At 33.7% G+C, this 14,469-nt stretch overlaps 1 protein-coding gene across 1 annotated transcript; it reads left to right on the forward strand.

Moving 5' to 3' along the window:
- Window positions 1-3,789: 3,789 nt before the first annotated feature.
- Window positions 3,790-8,886, forward strand: LOC18009141 (probable E3 ubiquitin-protein ligase ARI8). The gene is made up of 15 exons (XM_006391497.2): window positions 3,790-4,026; window positions 4,302-4,426; window positions 4,623-4,728; window positions 4,838-4,928; window positions 5,038-5,210; window positions 5,347-5,451; window positions 5,555-5,643; window positions 5,920-6,027; window positions 6,317-6,407; window positions 6,506-6,595; window positions 7,084-7,131; window positions 7,452-7,523; window positions 7,596-7,695; window positions 8,273-8,399; window positions 8,526-8,886. Exons 1-15 carry the CDS (start codon window positions 3,886-3,888, stop codon window positions 8,746-8,748), a joined length of 1,689 nt encoding a protein of 562 aa, XP_006391559.1. The 5' UTR covers window positions 3,790-3,885; the 3' UTR covers window positions 8,749-8,886.
- Window positions 8,887-14,469: the final 5,583 nt, after the last annotated feature.

The following is a 14,469-nucleotide window of genomic DNA, read 5'->3' on the forward strand; positions in this document are numbered from 1 at the left end:
CTGTTTAAAATTAAAAGTATGATAACAATTTTTTTATTTAGAAAAAATAAATAGCAAAAACAAATTATATCTAAACAAAAAAGATAAATGCAACTTATATTAGAAATAAAAAATAAAACATTCTCGTGCGGACGCACGGGTTAAAATCTAGTAATTTCTTAAAATTCACTACCAAAATAAAAATCTAAACACTACATTAAGCGGTTCAGTATGACAAAATTATATTTCTTCCGCTATGTGTAGCCTTCATGAAAGGATAAGCTTCACTGCAAAGCTAACAAAAAACATACACATGTATATAGTTTTTTAAGGAAATTGATTACTTGCTTTTTACGTTGTATGATGTTCTTCAAAAAAAAAAGTTGTATGATGTTTTCATTTTTCGGTCTCACCACCTCCATCATTAAATCGTTATACACCACCTCCATCATTAAATCGTTATACAACACTGCTTGTCAACGTCGACAACACTTTGAAACTGTGAAGACACAGAAGAATACAAAACAGGAACATAATTCAGAAAATTAAAAGCCTTCTTAGCGACAGAATCTACCACATAATTTTCTTCTCTTGGATGGAACACAAGTTTGAAATCTTCAAATACCAAATTCCAAAGCTAGCTTCTTGATGTCGAGCTGAAGATATTGGTGTGCCATTCCACAGTATGTACTGAACCTTGAAATGGCTCTGGCTCCAACCCATTTCACTTCTTCTTTCCCATCCTTGAGAACCCAACATAGATCGCTTTGTTATGCATCACCTCTCCAAGATCCATCCATATTCTCAGTTGTTTGACGTGTATGCCTTGATTGTTTTGGAACAGAGTTCAGTTGTTTTTTACAGATTTCCTTTTCAAAACTGTTTAGAGAAAAGTGCAAAGGTGAATCAATATATAATAACGCCGGCCATGATCACAAATGTAAGCTTATATACCTTTCATATGAAATATATCCAAGCTTTGGGGTTGAGCATTAAATCCATCTGCTCAAGTCCTTCAGTTTTAGACTTTAGTGATGCAGTCCATTTTGTATGGGTCACCAAAGACTTGACTGATAAATATGACGGAGACGTTTTTTGGCTGATGGCAATCGATGCAACTCTCAATGATGGCAAGCAATTTTAGAAATGATATTACTAAGGATCGTTATAACACATGCTGGAATTTCTCTCTGAAATTCAACATAAAATCCGTTAAAATATTTTCAAAAGAAAGCACTTCAATACAAACAAACAATATATATCATATATATCCAATTGTATGGACTTTTACTCTGCATTTGTTCTATAATTTCACAAATGAATTCAATTCTTGTTTTCTTTTAATCTGACTTTCAAAGAATCTACTCTAATAAAAGTAGCAATTTGAGGATCCTAGAAGTGTCCACATCAGCCAGAAAAAGTAGTTCTAAAATTATGCTATGTCAGCACTACATGTACATAAGTAAATAGTATTTATTATATGTTCCTCACAAATTATGTGAATAATGTTGATCTAATAGCTATGAATCCATTTTTGTTTGGCACATAAATAGTCCACTAACAACTGATAAATAACAAGTCTTTAATTTGATGTAGTGCTCCTTCATTCGTAACTGTAGAAATGTGGAGAGTCATTTAACAAGTCATCTTTAAAGGTCCGTTATTCCATTCCAATTCATCAGAATATCCTACAAACTACTATAGATTTGTGCATAGGCAAGACTTCAGAGGTCTTTTCAAGAAATCGGGTGATTTTCCCAAGCTCAGGTAGAGGTGTTAATCTAAAAGTGGATCTCCATTGCTCTGTGAGATTCGCCAAGAGAAAAGGAATAAGAAACAATAAGGGTGTTCTCCAAAAAATGTCAACAATTCATTTCCAAATTTTCTAATTTTTGTGTTTGATGCTAAGCTGATGGGTTTCTAATGAAATTGATAATTTTTTTTATATTTTTACTTGAATCTACTGGAAAAGTGGAAGAGCTTAAACGAAAGGGTAAGTATGAGTATGACTGTTTTGATGTCAGGGTTGTATCTCATGTCTTCATATTTTTTTAATGTGTATTCTTTAGTCACACATGCGCAAAGGGTTATTTAAAACTTGAGAATTCCAACAGCTATTCTCTTCTTGCGTTACTTGGTAGTCGAATCGATCTGCCTTATATAGAGAACACTGAGTCAACACTTAGTGAAAACAGAGTTTTTACTCTGCCTACAAATGGGCCTGCGTCGAATAAGTCACAAGAGATGAAAGCTGAACTGGGCCTACAAGGAAGTGTTGAGCCCAAGTCCACACAAGCTGAAGTTCTCTCATCTTCCTCCAACGGTCATATCGGAGATAAGAACAAGCGGTCAAAAGCAGAGTCAAAAGGTGCTCGATGTACGGTTCCAGTCCAGGCGATAGCGCTACACAACAGATTTGATACGCTCGGATCGTGTGCCAATGATTAGAATAGGGCTACGTGTCTTTGTCTTTTTCCGTTTTGAGACTCTCTATATATTGAGAAGTGTTGTCATTGTATCGTTTAAGTAATTGAGAAATAAAGTATCTTTCAGCTTTTCTTTAGAGTTTTCACCTTACGCACCTTTGAAAAGAAAAAAAAGTCAACACTTAACTCATCTTCATTCTTCACTCAATCTTTTCCATTGAATGATTTTAATGGCCATTGGCCACTCACACCACCTCTCTCTCTCATAAGCTTATAAAATCAAAGTTGTAGGCTTATCTTAATTTCCAATAAGCAATGCAAAACATCTTCTACGTAATGTTTAATCGTCATTCGATGTCGTTATCATTTCGTCTCCAATGTTTCAACTCTGACATGAAGAAATCTGCTCATCAGAAATCAATGGGTCTTAAATCCAGAATGTATGTTCCGAGCATTCAATCACTCTGTCTCCAAAAGGTCGCCTCCAACTACCAAAATCTACACGAGTCTTTCAGTTAGGGTTTCAAAGTTGAGAGAGAGTAAGAGAGATGATAGCAAAAATACCGAATTTGATGCTGAGATTTTTTCACTTAGAGCAACTCGAGCAACTTTTGTGTCTATGCTGTTTCACCATTGTTAACTTGGTCATTCATTTTGTTTTATTTGCCGTGATTGTTTCTTATTTTTTTTCTCTTGGCGAATCTCACAGAGCAATGGAGATCCACTTTTAGATTAACACCTCTATCTGAGCTTGGAAAAATCACCCGATTTCTTGAAAAGACATCTGAAGTCTTGCCTATGCACAAATCTATAGTAGTTTGTAGGATATTCTGATGAATTGGAATAGAATAACGGACCTTTAAAGATGACTTGTTAAATGACTCTCCACATTTCTGCAGTTACGAATGAAGGAGCACTACATCAAATTAAACACTTGTTATTTATCAGTTGTTAGTGGACTATTTATGTGCCAAACGAAAATAGATTCATAGCTATTAGATCAAGATCATTTAACATCATTTGTGAGGAACGTATAATAAATACTATTTACTTATGTACATGTAGTGCTGATGTGGCATAATTTTAGAACTATTTTTTCTGGCTGATGTGGACACTTCCAAGAGCCTCAAATTGCTAGTTTTATTAGAGTAGATTTCAGAAGGTTTATTACCTTATCCATTTTTGTCCTGATCAATAATTTTGAATTAAGTGAACCTAAAAATAACATTACAAAAAAAAAATATTACGTTCGTACCAGTTTATTAAAGACTACTGATTTAACTCATTTTACAACCGACAAAATTAGAATGACACTAATTGTTCTTAAATGCTATTTAACAATTTATGATTAAGAATTAACCTTTTGCCATTCTTCATTTTCATTTTGTCTTCTGCCTTTGAAACGTCTTATGAGCCATTCTTTTTAGAAGTTTTAAAATTGAAGAAAGTGTTGAAACAATCGAATCGCCAAGAGATTTCAATGGATGCTGATGACAATTTCTATAGCGGCACCGAATACGCCGACAACGATTCCGATTACGCCGAAAGCGCCGACGCCGACTACGAGTTCGTCGAAGCTGACGTCGATGATTCCGATGACCTCGTTTTCCGCCGTCGCCAGGTTTTTTTTTCTCTTTTCTTCTCATCTTCTGGATCTGCATCACGCTGATATATAAACCAAGATTGAAGTTTATCTCGTTTTTGGATGATGAATCATCTCTTACCCTTACAGAGATGCATTTTTGTATTCATGTTTTTGGTTTCTCAAAATATAGAAATTTATAGATTTTTAGCTGATTATTAGCAGCAATCGCAATCATTCGCGATTAAATTGTTCTTTTGGGTTTTCGATTCTACTAATAGTTTTTTTGTTTTGTAATTTTTGGTTGTTTGTAGCAAAATTATAGTGTGCTAAGCGAGGCAGATATATGTCGGCTTCAAGAAGATGATATTTCCAGGATTTCTTCTGTATTGTCGATTTCAAGAATTTCTTCTGCTATCCTGCTTCGTTACTACAATTGGTGATTTCTAAATTCTGTTCTTTTTTTTTCAGACAATGCTGCTTTTGTTTTTCTCTTTAGACGAATTTCATTTGATTTTCCTGTCTTTCTTTGGCTCTTCTAATCCAATCCGGACTAATATTAAAGGAACTTAGCTTTTTTGGTTGATTATTTTTTGTCTATAGGATTGATAACAATCCTTTATGCGAATTTTTAGGTGTGTTAGTAGAGTTCATGATGAATGGTTTGCCAATGAGGAAAAAGTCCGAGATGCCGTCGGCTTGTTGGAGAAACCTGTTGTTGATTTTCCATCTGATGGAGAAGTATGCCTCCCATAGTTTCTTTCCAACTTTGTAAATTTATCTGAAAGAATTAAAGTTTAGTTTTTTATTTTACTTTTGTTTATACTTGGTTCCTTTCTCGTTTTGGCAGCTTGATTGTGGAATATGTTTTGAGACTTTCCTTTCTGAGAAATTGCATGCTGCTGCTTGTGGTCACCCGTTTTGCGAGTCATGCTGGGAAGGTTTGTTCCAAGCTTGATGCTTTTTTTTTTTTTAAGTAATGCAGCATATAAGCATTACAATTAGTGATGGTTCATTGTTGATGTTTCTGACTTTTTCCCGCATCTTTAGGTTATATGACCACCGCGATTAATGATGGTCCAGGGTGTCTTATGTTACGATGTCCAGATCCTTCTTGTAATGCTGCTATTGGTCAGGATATGATCGATTTGTTAGCTCCTGATAAAGATAGGGAGAAGTACAGAAATTATTTTGTCAGATCATATGTTGAAGACAATAGAAAGGTAAGCTGTCTATTTCAGTTTGAGCATACTTTAGACATGTGTATGATGGTTATCTGTCTTCTTTTAACCTTCAAATGAAAAACAGAGCATATTATGTGGTCACGGTGATTGTAATGCATCTTTTTTTTTCCTGTAGACCAAGTGGTGCCCTGCTCCAGGCTGTGACTATGCTGTAAACTTTGTTGTTGGAAGTGGTAATTATGATGTGAATTGTCGCTGTTGTTACAGTTTCTGCTGGAATGTAAGTCGCTCTTTCAGTGAGAATTAGAATAGTTCATCTTTCCATTTCGTAGAAACTAATTGACACAACCAAACTGGATGACTCAATCGTCATTGTACTGCAGTGTGCTGAAGAAGCTCACCGTCCTGTAGATTGTGACACCGTTGCTAAGTGGGTATTGAAGAATAGTGCTGAGTCTGAGAATATGAACTGGTACGTTGTTGATCTTTCAGATGTAGTTGAGATACGTAGATGCTTAAGATGTTTGAGATGTTGTGTGTGCCCGACCTTAATAAATGGGTGCTTAGAGTCTTAAAATAGTAATGGCTACCATTTTGTATTGCCAAAGACAGCCAAAACGGTGGATATGTTTACATTTTTAACTGGTAGAAGAAAGTCTATTCTGTTTCTTCTCATCCATGTAGCATTAGGGTGCATCATGCTTCGCATTATTTATTGTTGCTGCTAACCATGTTGATTGACTTTCAGGATTTTGGCAAATTCCAAGCCCTGTCCAAGATGTAAACGGCCAATAGAGAAAAACCAGGGTTGTATGCATATTACATGCACCCCACCATGTAAATTTGAGTTCTGCTGGTAAGTTGATAAAGTGGTTGATTGTACAGAAGGCCATCATTTCATAAATTCTGCTTTCCCTCTATACTTCCTGCAATTTTAATTCTGAATTGAACTTTTATAATTTATCCTCTGAAGCAAAATTGGAATTTTTTTTTTTTATGTCAGTGTATAGAAACCTACTGTATTAATCTTCTTTCTGCGTGTTTATGCATCTTTTTATCTGATCCTCATATGAATCTGGTTGTTTAAGATTGCTTGTTGCTCCCGATGAATTTTCATTATAAGTATACATATTATATAAATGTAGGCTCTGTCTTGGAGCATGGTCAGAGCATGGTGAGAAGACAGGTGGCTTTTATGCTTGTAACCGTTATGAAGCAGCGAAGCAAGATGGCATTGTATGAGTACTGTACATCGATTCTGCTCCTGATTGACAAATTATATGTCTATTTTATCTTTGACGCATTTTATTTCCTTTTTTAACCTTTCTGTCCAGTATGATGAGACTGAGAAACGCCGAGAGATGGCAAAGAACTCTCTTGAGAGATATACCCACTATTATGAAAGATGGGCAACCAATCAATCGGTATGTAAATTCTTGCTCATTTAGTTTTCAGAGGTATTATTATAAGAGTTTAGCTTCCTCTTAAGTGGGGAATTTAAGAAAGAGAATTTTAGTAGTCAAATTCAAATCCGTTGTTATGGAACAAATAAAGTCTCTTCATACACCTTAGAGGTACATGTAGCGCCTGTGATGTATTTGTCGGAGAAGGAACCGTTGTTCCTCCAGTTAGGAAATTTATACCAGCTAGTTTATTTATTGGTTGGCTTAAAATTAAAAATCTTATACTGGAGTGACAGGTAGTTAACAAGTCGTGTAACTGCTGGAGCAAAGTACTGTTCTAAAATTCTATGTCATATTAAGCATAGCAATGAAATTAGACTGAGTGAGATTTCATGTTTCCTTTTTGGTAAAATGTATTCTTTAATGAATAATGACCATAATTTTTGTACATAGAGCGCATTGATGTTTATTCTAAATCGAGTTACAAATGTTTTTACTGCTTGCTGCAGTCTAGGCAAAAGGCGCTGGCGGATCTTAAGAAGATGCAAACAGATGATGTGAGCTTACAGTGCAACACTTGCTGATGTAAATAAGAATCATAAGGAAGTATTGCTTGATGACAAAAATATAACTCTGAAATTTTTAGAATTATCATTGGTCTTGCCTCCTCTTCAACCGTCTCGCTGGTTCTTTTACTGTCAGATTTCAGATTTTACACCCAATTAAACATGATGATGATCTTTTACAAGAGATAGCATATATGCCCTTATTTGGTCGTTATCTATTTTGGCATGCATGACACTTATAACTTTCAATAAATGTTCTTGCTCATTATAAATGTTGGGTTTCGCTTAAGTTTTTTTTATTGACTTTACAGATTGAGAAACTCAGTGACATACAATGTCAGCCTGAATCACAACTAAAGTTCATTATAGAAGCGTGGCTACAGGTAAATTACGTTCCTCATGTGGCATGTCTTAGACTTTGGATTTTCACTCACTAATTTTCTCTACAATTATAGATAGTCGAATGCAGACGAGTTCTAAAATGGACATATGCGTATGGTTTTTACATACCTGACCATGAGCACGGCAAGAGACAGTTTTTTGAGTACTTACAAGGTAATGTAATTTAGCTCTCACATTTAACATTAAGTTTGCTTTAATAAATTTGGCCTAGATTCCTTGAGTGTCTTACTCTGTGGTTGTTTTGCTCTGTATTGGTGTTTCCAAGCACGAACAGTTGAACATAAGTTGACAAAAAATATGAATGTTTTTTCCGCTAACATCTTCTAGAAACAAAGAGCGACACCAGTTACCAATTAATGTTCATGCACGAAAATAGTATAAAAGGTTAAACAACCATCATTAATCTTTTGTTTTTTCCAAAATGTTGGATATTATTATTTAGATCCATCAATGTTTCATAAATGCATTGATGGATCTGGTCTTGATTTTATAAAACATCATATAATGTTAGCAAGAAGACCAATGGTTAAGGATATGGATTCTATGGTCAAGCGTCATTCATAACAAATTGGTCTAGCTTAATCCGAATCTGAACCAATATTGTCAGGGTTCAGTTTCATCTTTTGACCCGCTAATTTCAACTTGTTAATTAGTGTGGAGACTTTTGTTTGTAACAGACTGTAATTGTGCTTATCATTTGATTTCTCTTCTTCTGTTATCATGCATATAGGTGAAGCTGAGTCGGGCCTTGAACGACTTCATCAATGTGCTGAAAAAGACCTGAAATTGTACTTCGAGGCCAAAGGTCCATCAGAAGATTTTTACGAGTTCCGCACAAAACTCGCAGGTTTAACAAGGTAATTTCCAAACCTACAGAAACAAAACTGATAAGCTAAACGGATGGCATGTCATGTTTATGCTCGTCACAATTCTAAATGTTGGTAAGAAGTTAATGACACTTTTTATTAATGGGAATGAAATAGTGTCACCAAAAACTATTTCGAGAACTTGGTTCGAGCGCTGGAGAATGGGCTACCGGATGTGAGCTCGCATGGCGCATATGATCGAACCTCAAGCTCAAAGAGCTTAGGTGGTAAAAACAAGGGATCAAGTTCTCGAGCCAGCACCCAATGGTCTTGCGAACGTTGCACTTATGTAAACACAAAGTCGGTCACAATTTGCCAAATGTGTGAAAGTGGTCGGTGAAAAACGCCAGCAAGAACTGTAAATTGTTGGTGTTAAAGACTGTAACAATCATATTTTGGTCAAGTAAGAGTGTCTTTGTAACATTGTATGTTTCTTTTGGAATTGAAATAAAACGGATCCAATAAATTGGAGTGGATATATGAGAGCTGTGTAAGATTTTTCCTTTTTACCACGTTGAGTCCATATCATGCATTGTTGTTACCCGTACCATACGGGTTTCTTCAATCTACATTAGTGATGTTTTTGTGGGCCTGAAGTCCGTGGGCTTATACGGACCTTTCATTAATTTTTAAGTCCGTAACCTGTTTAGTTATATGAAATCATTAGATCCATTTATGTCCGTTTATTATATGGGTTTACCCGCGAAATAAAAGGGTACCCGTGTACCCGAAAAAACAAGTGAAGATGAAGTGGGTCCCATATGAGTGAAAAGTGAAGAGTATCAATATCATCATGTGAGGAAGGCTGTCTTCGGTATCAGTCGAATCTTCGCTCTGACTTTTCCACCTTTTTTGTTTTTATCTTTTCTTTAATTTTCTTTTTTCTTGTCAACATTTATTATTATTTTCTTTTGGTCGGCTAACGTTCCAAACAAAACAAACAATTTTACAACAAACCATGACTGCACATGAACATCTTTTAGATTTTTTACAGTCAAATGAGAGATCGTTGACATTATCGCCTACTTGGTCTGTTGCTTTAGTGTTGACTGTCTTCGTTATTGTTTCTTTAATCGTTGAGCGCTCTATTTTTCGTCTAAGCACTGTGAGTAACCTTCATTTGAATACCTCCACATTGAATCATTTTGTTTTTTCATGATCTTGAACCTTTTCTTAATCATTTTACAGTGGTTAAGGAAGACAAAGAGGAAACCTTTGTTTGCTGCATTGGAGAAGATAAAAAATTTTATGTTTGTGAAAGTTGTTTATAAATTCTCTTTTTTTTTTTAAGTTAAATGTTATTTCTATTTTTTTTTTTTTTTTTTGCAGAGCCTGAAGAAAAAGATCAAGTTTAAATCAAAGATAATCTTTACAAATATTTATTTTATAATTTTATGTTTGTTTGAACAAAGCGTTGATGTTATATTTTTGAATTGGATTTTGTTATTAATTACTTATTTACTTATGAAATGTTGGATTTTGTTTATGATATATGTTTATTCATTTCAGAAAGTTTTATTTTTTAAGATATTATGTTTTCTAAAATATATAAAAAAAACGTAATATATATTTTAAATTTATAATAACATACATAATATTAAAATTCAAATGTAATTTAAATAATTAGATTAAAAAAAAGATAAACGGGCTTAAAAGGGCTATTTAAGCCCGGCGGGCTTCTAAATAAACGGGCTAAAAAATTACAAATATAAACGGGCTTTATATAAGCGGGCTTTAATAGGGCGGGCTTTATACAGGGTTTAAACGGGCCCGGGTAGCCGTAAAAACAACACTAATCTACATATACATTCACATACAACTTCAAAAAACCAATTGGATTATTTAAAGGGAAGAGTTAACCTATGGTAGCAAGCTGACTCTTGTCACCAAATTCACCAAAAGTATTAATTGAAAATGGGAGAGAAGAAATGCGTGAGGCGTGAGCAATGTGTCATGCATGATAGGCTGATAGCCTTTCCACTAGACGAGAGCCATGGCCATGTAGGTTGGTCTACACAATAGTCTTTCCACTGGACGAGACCCTTAATTAGTCACTACAACATCACGATGATGCTTAACCATTTTCTTCTCCAAAACAGCATGAGGTTCCTTTAAATTTCCAAGATCAAGCCAATGTTAGGCAGAGCTTAAGGAGGTTCACATGAAACATATTGTGAATAGCAACCTCTTGGGGTAAGTCAAACTTTCAAGCTTTACTATTCCAACACGATCAACAACTCAGAAAGGTCCATATATAAAGAGAGGGGAGAACTTGTTTGGTACCTTCATATTCTTCATATTCTTGAGGGAATGTTGCCTATATGGTTGAACTTTCAAATATACATAAGTCTCTAATCTTGAACTATGGGCAGATCGGTGAGAATTTGCATATTGCTTCATTCTATTCTGTTCCGGAATTTCAAGATTGTGATGAGCTATTCTCTTTTCTGCAAGCTTTTGTTAACCACTGAAGCGTTATACCACCATTCACCTAGTGGTAACCATTTGCTCCAAGCGTGAGGGGTTTAGGAAGACAGACACCTGAGACACAGCGTAAGCGTAACAACTCGCTTGTTCGTGTTTCGTATATTCGTATGAATAGCCGAACAAAGAGAGAACTTATATAGCTAATTAATTTATATAAATAGCCTAGAAACAAGAGAGATGATACTTATAAAAACTCTGAATAATTCAATAAAACAATTGCCATCTCAAGTTACACCAAAGACAACTCTATACATAAGTTCTTTAAAGAAAACCCTAAACTAATACTTAAGCCCAAGTAAGGATAAATCTCTCATAATTAACTAAAGCCCATGATATATATGAAGGTGCGCTGCATCACTGTGTCTTCTCTTTCTCTCTCTTTCTATGTGTTTTACCTTTGGTTTGGAGGAGGCATATTTTGTTATCTTCACTATTTTCTTCCTTGGGTTGATTTTTTTGTTTTCAAGTTAAAGGCAGTGTTACATGATTTTCTATTGATAAAATTATCTGGAAGTTTAGGTCTAGCCAAGATTCTGAAGTAAGAACCTTATGTGGAGCACACTTTTGAGATCTTCAAAATTTCTTTGATCATAGTTATTTACATTTCTGATGGAGATCTTTAACAGATTCCAGAAACAGATTCTACTGATAGAGTGTAAATGTGGGTTTGGGACATCGTGAAGATTGTACTTGATAAAAATGAATCACGTCTGTTGATATTATGTGAGTATGTAATATCAGTTTCTTCAGACTTCCCTGAAATGCATTGGCATATCATATGGTGACAATGTATTTCATCATTGTTTAGATTTCATGTTCTTCTGTGTTTTTCTTTTTTTTTTTGGTCAAGCATGTCCTTCTGTGTGAGAGATTTTCTTTCTCATAGTGGCATCATCTTCATCAGATTCATCTTCTTCTTTATCGGACTCATCTTCATCTTCATTTTCATCAGACTCATTTTCATCTTCATCAAACTTCACTTTTCAAGGTTTATTTCCCTAAAATGGCAAATGATAAGAATATTTAAGATAACAATTTCTTTTTAACAAAAAACAAGAACAATAGTACCAGCACTGACAATTGGAGGAACATACTTTAATAACCGAAGACAAGTTTAGTTTCAAATAATGAATCCAAAGATATTAATTTTGTGTGACAACATAACATAAAATAATAAAATAACATAGAATGAAAAAAAAAACATATCATAAACAAGTGCATGATAAAAAAAGTACAAAATATGATTAAATAGAGACAAAAGCAAACACATAAATGTGACCCAAGTAGGTCATAAATGTGATCAAACATAGACCTAATTACAAAAACCTAAGCAACATATTCATTACGCAAAAGAAAAATGAACAGTTGATTCTCTATAACAAAATCTTGTTTTCCAATTAGAATTTTTTAAAATTTTTTTTAAACACTACCACAAATTTAAATTATATGTTTTCAAAATATTTGTTTATATTAAAGTATTTTATCTAAACTTTAAATCGTATATAAAGATAATAAACATTTAAGATTATTATAAAATGTTTAGAATAGTAGCAATTAATAGTAATAGATGATTGAGAAGTTATCTGATAACTTTGTATACAATGTTTAAATTAGTGAACAGTAAATTCTAATTTAAAAATAGTGAATCCACACCGAATAATGTGTATGATGGGGGTGAGTTGCGCACAATTCTTTTTCGGAGTTTGACAAAGCCCATTAAAATCGGTCTACTGAATCGATAAAGCCTATCAAAATAACAAGGCCTAATACTCAATTAGGCCCGAGTAGCCTGACCGAGCTAACCCACAAGAATTGACGAGGTTGCACCACCAACACCTTTGAAGAGCAGTTTACCCTACCTGATCGTACGATCTACCCTGACTGACCATACGATTTATAACTTTTACAGTTTAATATAAATAATAATGTATCTCCATTTGTAACAAGATCAGTGATCTGCAATAAATTAATGCTCTGAGTCCTTAACTTCAATACACTTGATCTATTTATCTATTTATCGACCTACTATAGCTCGCTTAAATACTTATCTAACATTTCTTTGCAGTTCATCATTTAATCGACCTATTTTCAACGATCTAATATATTACTTGCGATCAACTCATTTCGATCAAGGGAAAAAAGTTTAAAAAATTCTCAACTATTTTTGCATGTTTCCTACCCGAATTTTTTTGCGTTGCCAGAAATCTACACAAACTAATATTTTAGATCAAAAAAATATCTGAAATATTTTATGGTTCTAGTTTTCACCCACAATTTCACTGTCGTTAATGGTCAAACGAAATTAGTAAACTCCCTTAGTTTCTAAAATAAGAAAAAAACTTAGAAAAACCCTCAACTATTTAATTTTTGTCAAAAAAATACCTGAACCTTTTACGTTATTAGAAATCCACATTAGCTAAAAAAAAATTAATGTTAAATGACATTTTATTTTTAATACCAAAATATCAAAGAGTTTACAACAACTAAAAAAAGTTGTTACCAATAGAAATCGAAATAAATTACGATATATATATATATATATTTTTTTTTTTTTAAATTACGATATATTTGTAGCTAAAGATTCTGCAGATGAGTGATTTATTTTTACTTTTGGACTAATTTAACCTCCAATGAGATGATCTTTGTAGATGATCAAAAATATTTATCATACTTTATCTCAGTTAATCACCTGCTAATTTATATTTTTTACTATATTATGAGCCACTGAGATCACCGTTCCAAAAAGTCGATTAGTTAGGAGCTTATATTCTAATCGCCTTTCGGAATAGATATGGTCAGAAACTAACCAATACCAAATGAATAACCATCAGCGAATGAAGTTGGGGAGAACCATTAATGGATGTAAAGTAGTGGGATAGAAGCTGAAACCGTATAATATTTCAGGTTTTTTTTACACTGGAAAATTAGCTTGCGTGAGTTTTCAGCAACATTAAAAGTTTGAGTATTTTTCTAGCGAAGATTAAATAGTTGAGGTTTTTTTTATTTTTATTTTTTTGTTTTGGAAGCTAACGGAGTTTACTAATTTCGTTTGACCGTTAACGCCTGTGAAATCGTGGAATAGAAACTGAAACCATAAAATATTTCAGGTATTTTTTTGATCCAAAAAATTAATTCGTGTAAGTTTCTAGCAACGCAAAAAAATTGGATAGGAAACTGGCAAATATTAAATAGTTGAAAGTTTTTTAAAGTTTTTTCCTTTTCGATCAAGTACTCCGTTCATTTCTAATCATTGTCGATCTACGAGTTTTATCTCAATGAATATCTCCAAGCTCTCTTTTATATATCTACCGAATTACCTCTTTTTGCATAACCGTTATAACAGTACATATATAAGAGGCATCTAGCATGAAAAATCTAAACTATAAAGGAACCAAGCACAATTCATTAACTAATTAATAAGATGATAAAAGTCCACACGAAAGAAGTTTAAATCCTAATCATGAGAGAATCCAAACCGTCTCAGGTACAGTAGACCATTTATAAGGGACAAAATCATAAACGAATTGAAGAAAAAGCGTTAAAGACCTTCTGTTTCTGGAAGAGACTCCGCTAA

This window comes from Eutrema salsugineum, unplaced genomic scaffold (assembly GCF_000478725.1).
Source record: "Eutrema salsugineum unplaced genomic scaffold, Eutsalg1_0 scaffold_9, whole genome shotgun sequence".
Lineage (NCBI taxonomy): Eukaryota > Viridiplantae > Streptophyta > Magnoliopsida > Brassicales > Brassicaceae > Eutrema > Eutrema salsugineum.

What these genes read in the sequence shown, in the direction of transcription:
- LOC18009141 (XM_006391497.2), top strand. Translation starts at nt 3,886, where the DNA reads ATGGATGCTGATGACAATTTCTATAGCGGCACCGAATACGCCGACAAC. An exon ending in ATTTTCCATCTGATGGAGAA is followed by an intron (nt 4,729 to 4,837) that starts GTATGCCTCCCA and finishes TCGTTTTGGCAG; the next exon opens with CTTGATTGTGGAATATGTTT. An exon ending in TTATAGAAGCGTGGCTACAG is followed by an intron (nt 7,524 to 7,595) that starts GTAAATTACGTT and finishes CTACAATTATAG; the next exon opens with ATAGTCGAATGCAGACGAGT.